General features: G+C 41.4%; 1 protein-coding gene across 3 annotated transcripts; it reads left to right on the forward strand.

Moving 5' to 3' along the window:
* Positions 1-662: 662 nt before the first annotated feature.
* On the forward strand, positions 663-6,473 carry LOC135581667 (probable adenylate kinase 7, mitochondrial). 3 transcript variants are annotated; one of them, XM_065172611.1, is made up of 4 exons: positions 667-1,113; positions 3,313-3,453; positions 3,881-4,132; positions 6,035-6,473. In XM_065172611.1, exons 1-4 carry the CDS (start codon positions 766-768, stop codon positions 6,182-6,184), a joined length of 891 nt encoding a protein of 296 aa, XP_065028683.1. In that variant the 5' UTR covers positions 667-765; the 3' UTR covers positions 6,185-6,473. The 3 variants fall into 3 exon arrangements, with proteins under 3 accessions (XP_065028685.1, XP_065028683.1, XP_065028684.1); XM_065172612.1 differs by lacking the exon at positions 667-1,113 and adding an exon at positions 1,162-1,708; XM_065172613.1 differs by lacking the exon at positions 3,313-3,453 and having other exon boundaries at positions 663-1,113.
* The last annotated feature ends 1,325 nt before the right edge of the window (positions 6,474-7,798 follow it).

Genomic DNA, 7,798 nt, shown 5'->3' on the forward strand with positions numbered 1-7,798 from the left:
CTTTGTTATTTCTTCTCTCTATATCTATTACCATAAGCATTAATTCATTGAGAGACTAATAAATCACTCATAAATATTTTAATTGGGTGATCATTAACCCTACTTTAGCTATTATGAAGGGACCTAATATTTTCATAAGCTTTAATATCTCCTTTCATGAGTAAATAAGACTATATCTAACATTAAAATTAAATCCAAGTGCATAATGTAAGTCAATTAAATTGAATTTTTTTAAAAAATATTATATTAAATTACGTATATGATGCTAATAAGTGAATTTGAATATGAGACAAAAAGCAGTGTTAAACAAGTATCGATGATATACCAAGAGAAAAGAGTGATAAGATATCATAATCTCTAATATCATGATAAAAATTTTGATAGTGTGATAAGTAATCTCAAAAGCTTAAAATATTAGGTTATGACTCAATATATTTACAAATTTGAGCATTTTTTTATTATTTCGAATAAACACTCAGTTCAATCACAAGGCCTAGAAAATTATTGCAATTTGTTAGCCAAAATTATTCTTGATAAATAAACAAATTTATGTACATGGGCAGTGGCTTTCAAGTAATTGGCATTATTGTGATTAATTACTAGGAGAAGGGCTTTTGTGCATTTCTATTGAGGAATAGAGTGCCCTAGCCACGTCTACGGGGGGGAGAGAGAGAGAGAGAGAGAGAGAGACGGGGGAGGGGAGATTTAAACCCTGCCGCACGCTCGACGACATTGAAGAGGAGAGCGAAGCCCCGGTCAGCCGCCATGTCCGGGATCCACCGCTTGGGCGCCCTCGCAGCACGATCCCTCGCCCGGCGGGCGTTCTCTCCGCCTCCTATGCATCGCCGGTCCTTCGGCGCCGCGGCGCTGGCGGAGGTGGAGTACTGGACGGAGTGGGAGGAGGAGGAGCATGGCAGGTACGCGGCCGCAGCGGCCACGGACGCTTGCGGCGAGAGGGAGCCGAGAAGGGTGCAGTGGGTGTTCATGGGGAGCCCCGGGGTGCAGAGGCATGTGTACGCCACGCGCGTGGCGGAGCTCCTCGACGTTCCCTACATCTCGATGGGCTCCCTCGTTCGCCAGGAGCTGAACCCCAACTCCTCCCTCTACAAGAAAGTATCTCTCTCTCTCTCTAATTCATTCTTGACGCCATCATTTTTTTCCCCATCTTGGATCCAAATCTTAATTCCTTGCTCCTATTTTGGGTGCCGATCAATTTCCAATGTTGTGTAACCTTAGACAAATGTCGTTCTTGGATTTTTTTGTTTGATCTGTGGTCTCAATTTGGTGATTGTGTCGCCGGATTCGTCCCGGATTGGGAACATCTTTTCCGTGTAAGAGAGGGGGCTATTTGCGTAGTGGCGGCCATGATTTGTCCTATAGTATGGCTCGGCCTCGTAACCTTAGAGGGGTGATTTCGTCATTTAGCGGCAATTCCTGCCATTGTGCTACGTTAGGGTTTCTGAAACTTAACGTGACTAAGCATTCCCGTACTGACGGCGTCGAAGAGGAGGAGATCGAAGTCCGGGTCAGCCGCCATTGCCGGGATCCACCGCTTAGGCGCCCTCGCAGCACGATCCCTCGCCCGACGGGTGTTCGCGCCGCCGCCTATGCACCGCCGGTCCTTCGGCGCCACGGCGCTGGCGGAGGTGGAGTACTGGACGGAGTGGGAGGAGCGCCGCCGCGGCTGCAGTGGCCACAGATGCTTGTGGTAAGAGAAGCGAGGAGGGTGCAGTGGGTGTTCATGAGGAGCCCTTAGGTGCAGAGGCATGTGTATGCCATGCGTTTGGCGGAGCTCCTCGACGTCCCCTACATCTGATGGGATCCCTCGTCTGCCAGGAGCTGAACCCCAGTTCCTCCCTCTACAAGAAAATATCTCTCTCCCTCTCTCCGTCTTAATTCATTCTTCACGCCATCATTTTTGCCCCTTCTTGGATTCAGTTCTTGATTCCTTTCTCCAATTTTGGGTGCAGATCAATTTCCTATGTTGTGTAACTTTAGACAAATGTCGTTCTTGGAATTTTTGTTCGATCTGTGGCCTCAATTTGGTGATTGTGCCGTCGGATTCATTCCTGAATTGGAACATCTTTTCTGTGCGAGAGAGGGCTATTTGCGTCATGGATCATCTTACCGGTCCGTACTGATGTACCGACCGACCGTTGGTATAGTATGTATCGAACTGGACTGATGTACCAACAAATGGTACAATGGGACATATTGGTAGATCGGCATATACCACTCATACCAGTTCCCTATTGGATTGGTATGTATCATTCATATCAGATAGCACATTGTGGTACGATGAACCTTGATTTGCATAGTGACGATCATGATTTGTTCTATTATATGGCTTGGCCTCATAACCTTAGAGGGGTGATTTCGTCATTTAGTGGCAATTCCTGTGTTAGGGTTTCTGGAACTTAGCATCACTAAGCATTTGTTTTGGCGGCATGAAATTTCTACTTTTCGTATCTGCTCATTGTTTCGTTGGAGATTAAATCTTTGAGGGACAATAATAGTAAAATTCATAATAACAATAATAGAAAAAAGCAAGGGCAAATTTTCAGAAAAAGCTAATACTTTTTGAAAATTTTCACATAGCACCCCTACTTTGAAAAATTTTAAAACAGCGCCCTTGGTCATAAGAAAAGATCATTTTGCCCATTCTTTCATTGGACTCGCCTCCGCCATCCTGTAGCCCTCGCATGAGGGTCAGTTGTTGGTCGTAGCTCTCATATAAGGGTTGGCCGCCCCCCTCCGTTGCGTGCGGGGTTGCCCCCCTCCACCTGCAGCCCTTGCACGATGGTTGGTTGCCTCCCTTCGCCGTGCGTGAGGGCTGGTCGCCCCCTCCACCTGTAGCTCTCATGCGAGGGTTGGCCGGCCCCCTCTGTTGCGCTCGAGGCTGCCTCCTTTGCTGCAGCCTTCACGCGAGGTCTGGCTGCCCCCCTACAACGTGTGTGGGGTCACCCCCCACCTGCTCTGGGCAAGCATCATTGTTGTAGGTTGTTGGGGTCCAGCAAGGGTGACAGCGGAAGTGGTGGCCGACGGGCTAGAGGTGGGGTGGAGGGGATGGCTGGTGAAAGGCTAGAATGGTCATTTTGAACAAAAGGGTGCTTTGTCGGAATTTTTTAAAGTTGGGCACTATCTGGGAAATTCTCAAAGTTTAGGGCTTTTTTCAGGAATTCGCTCAAAAAGCAAAGGAATTTGTTGTTATTGGATGTGAAATTTTGACCGGAATATTGAATTCGGTGTACTGTTAAAATTGGTTATCTTTGATTGTTTTGGGTGTTAATTATTTGTTTTGGTTCTTTGAAGATTGCGAATGTTGTGAACGAAGGGAGGTTGGTGCCAGAGGAAATCATATTTGGGTTGTTGTCGAAAAGGCTCGAGGAAGGATATCAGAGAGGTGAAATTGGATTCATTCTTGATGGAATCCCACGTACGAGGATCCAAGCTGTAAGCCCTGTGCTGTTCCTGGTCCTGCATTGCCTTTTTTTAGTTTTGGTTGACTTAAGTCTAATATTTCAAAGGTTTTAATCGAAACTGACCTTGTTTCTTTTATGGATAGATCAGCTGTGTGTTTTGTGTTCACATAGAAGGTGTTATGAAAGAAAGCAGAATTAGCCTACGCTTGTCTTGTATTTTTATCTCATCACATGTTTTCTTGCAAAGATTAAATATGTTATCATTGTCTAATGATGCCTAATTTCTTATTTCTGATCATTTTGTGTGTTTGGGATTTTCACAGGAGTGCTGTTAAACCGGTTGTTCTTGCCGGGAATGGCTGTTATATTTCTAGTGGAATCTAAGATCAAATATATGAATGCATATACGTTTTGAGAATGCATGCTCTTATTTCTATCTTCCTTTTTTTTATTCTCAGGAGATCCTTGATCAAATAGCAAATATAGATTTGGTAGTGAACTTACAATGCCGAGATGACTGCTTGGTGAAGAAACACTTTGGTGCTGATATTTGTTCACACTGTGGGAAGACATTTGATTCTAGCAATTCAGAGTCAACAAGCCTTAATCTCTGTTTGGCTACACGAACACGACATGCACAACTAAAATCATCTGCTGCAGTGGATATGAAGGATTCCTGCATGGAGAAATTCCGTGTCTATTCTGAGCAGGTATTTCTAAAATTTTATAAGAAGTGCGAATCTCTAGTAAGAGGCAGCATTGATCTTCTTGATATTTGGAAATTGGAAAGTTTTGAAATATCTAGGAACTTGTTGAGCATTATCACTTTGTTTTAATCTGATCTGAGTGTTTTTTCCCCTATTCTAACACTTGCTAACTAGTATGCTATTTTAGCTCTGGTTTGTGCTGGAATTTGGAATCCATTTTTCGTGATATAATCTATGGGCTATGCAAAGAATAAGTTTGGGAAACCAGCTGAGTTTCTCCTAGATACCTATTTTTCTGATTCAGTTAAATAAACCTAAAATTTTCCAAGAGATGGATGTAATGGTGCACCTTATCACTCCATTTGACTCCACTAATATATATATATATATATATTTTTTCATATGTGGAGAGTCACCATCATACCTTTGATTATAGCCATGGCAAATTTTTTCTACTTCTGCATATCTTTCAAACTAAATATCTTTTGAGTCGTCAAATAAGAACAAGGGCAAGAAACCCATTTGTGTTGCAAACCCTCTTGCAAGGGAGATGTACTCACGAGTGTTTATATCATTTTGTCATCCTTTTATTAGAGGAATAGGGTACCCTAAGAACAAGGGCAAGAAACCCATTTGTGTTTCAAACCCTCTTGCGAGGGAGATGCACGCACTAGTGTTTATATCATTTTGTCATCCTTTTATTAGAGGAATAGGGTACCCTAATTTGATTGTCTTAGTTCTTCTAATGTATAACTTTAGTAGACGTGAGTTGCTAGTTAAATAATTCATGCGATGCTTACCCACCGCACAACATTTCTTTAATTGCTAGTGAGTCCATAAAATTATTAGACATTACTTTATTTTCCTGAAATATATGGGCCTCAAGTGACACGAAAATGATTTCTGATATTAGACCCACTTCTGTTCCTTGTTACAATCAAAACTAGTTCTGCTTTATGGAAGTTTTAAAAAATTACCAAAATGATTGGTACATGCAGAGATACATACCTTGAATGGATTGAAAAAATAGGCATCGCCATTATCAACTGAATAAATCTTTGAATGATAAATCAAGGGATGAGAAAATTTTTGTTTTATACATGAAGCTGAATTATATAGGAAAAACAATTCTTAAGGTTTTAGATGATTTCTTTGTGTTTCTTCTGTGGCCATTTCAGTTTTGATATTGTTGCATAAGTAATTTACAGAATTCTGATTCCTTTTTTGTCTGTATTTGCATTTTTATAAGCAATATCAGTTGAATTCTGATATTAACCACATGGTGGCATCAACCTTCATGGTATATTGTATCACTTGTGGACTTCTGATAGTCGTGGGTATAGCTCATCCAAAGTTACCAATTTGACTTTAGCCCTTAACTGGATCTTACCCAAGCTTGAGTTGAGGATGCTCAACCATGCTTTTCCTCCAGCAAATTGGACCAAGCTAAGGCGAAGGTTGCACTTTCTGTGCAATCGTGATATGAATCTTACTAACCATGGATTCAAATATCCATTAGTAAATGTGGACAGACCGGTATTATTATGTTTATTTTTAAAGGGTGATATCAGATGGTACAGGTCAGTATATATTAGTACTGGTATGGTAGATTATTGAATAGAACTGTTATTTCTACGTCAGCCAACTTGATCGGACTGATTCCACCTCTGCCTTCTAACCAGTTATAGTGAAAATTATGAATCCATTCCCAACTTAGCTCTTATGGTGACCCATTCACAACTAAACATGCAAATTTGCTTCCATCATGTTGTGCATGTATCTGTTTATTAAATGTTGCAGCAAATGCTTTTTTGTGAACCAGTTTTTTGCATTCTTCTGACAAGATATGATATATGCAAATTTATATGTCCAGTAGACTCTTAACAACCATAATGTTTTCTACAGATCAAGCAGTTGGAGGAATACTATATGAAGCAGAAGAAGCTTTTGGATGTCCAAGTGACCGGTGGCCCAGGTGAAACCTGGCAGGGGCTTTTAGCGGCGCTACATCTCCAGCACATGGACACTGCTACTTCACAGAAGCTCACAGTGTAGGTTCTTTTTGGCCATTCTGGAATTCATTGGTACAAACGAAAAGATCTGAGCGATTCCCTCTGCCAGCCCAAACAAACTCTCTAGTTTTCCTTATTACCTACCATATACCTAATCAGTTTTGTAGATGCATGTTTGTAATGTGAGACCTCTTAAGAGGAATATGTAGTCTCCCTTTCGAGCAGTTGCTGCTGCTTATGTTTTGTTGATGGATGCGGAATCATCCATATCGGTGTTATACTGCGGCTGTGACCAGATTATTTGAGAGCTAATAAGCTGTTCCTTTCTGTCCCGTGCCAGTTTTATGGATTCCACATTGCTCTTTATAGACTTAACGAGCAAAATGTGTTTTTGATCAAAAGAGGCCTGCAGGCTGATTTGAGATTGTGTCTACAATTTTGGTTTAAAATGGACCATTTATTTACCTCATTGGAAAATAAAATAAAATAAAAAATATATATTTTTGTCTAGAAGTTCCAAGACTAAGTTTGGAACAATTCATTTTCTTTTGGATAAATCTGCCAAAATGTCTAAAGGAAGTTTCTTTTAGACTCATTTAGAAAAATGAAAGACGAATTGTCACAGAAAGCTTCCTTTTGAATTTTGTAACGCAGTATAAAAATATTATAATACAGTATTTTTTTGTATAAACTTACATTGCGTTACAGTGTTTTTAGTAACATCGGAAAAACATTATAATACAGTACAAAACATTATAACGCAGCACAAAACATAATATTTTTGTCTTCCAGTAGTATTAAAACACTATAACGTAGTATACAAAAACTGTAATACAATGTTCTTGGTATTATTAAAAATATTATAATGCAGTGCAAAAAATTTGGTTAGGAAGGGAAAGTAATAGGAAAAAAAATATGCTGTTTAAGACTTCGGAAAATTGAAGGCGTTTCTCGAGAAAAACCTTCAAAAAGAGTTTTTTTTTTTTAAATTCACCCAAAAATGAAAACCAAAAAACAAATCGTTGATGATTGGGTTACGTTTCCAAACATACAGGAGCAGTTTTCTACGAATTTTTTATTGCAACCAAATACGCAACACCACTCCAACTTCTCCATCACCACTGAAGTCTTCACTCACAACATGTATAGTTTAACTGATCATTCGAACAAATGAGGGCCAAAAAGGAAACAGAGAAAGAACTAAGAAATGTCAGGCATCCTTCAAAGCAGCATTGATAGAGAGGTCCTATAACGGCGAAGGAGATGACGTGACTTTACGGCGCACGGCAGCGAGAGACACGCCGACTCGGTTCAGCTTCAGCGGGCACTTGCGCGCCCCGCGGCGAGCGGTGCTGTGCGTGCAGGTCGACGGCCCCGACCGAGCAACGGGTCCTTTCGGCAAAGCCTGCAGCAGCTCCATCTTGTCGATCCTCTCGGGGGAGGCCACCGACTCATGAAACATCGTCGAGCGCCGGGCTGCGGCAAGCTGCAGCAGCAGCAGCAGCAGAAGCAAAGATGTGCTCCGGAGAGAAGCAAACATGGTCGCAGACGAGAGAGAAAGAGAGAGAGAGATGTATCTATAGCTAAATTCGGGCCCCTCTTCCTCGTTTGGTTAATATATGTAGAATGGACGTGCAGGCCTAATCTTTGAAAGCGG

The sequence above is a fragment of the Musa acuminata genome, chromosome BXJ3-10 (genome assembly GCF_036884655.1).
Source record: "Musa acuminata AAA Group cultivar baxijiao chromosome BXJ3-10, Cavendish_Baxijiao_AAA, whole genome shotgun sequence".
NCBI classification, from domain to species: domain Eukaryota; kingdom Viridiplantae; phylum Streptophyta; class Magnoliopsida; order Zingiberales; family Musaceae; genus Musa; species Musa acuminata.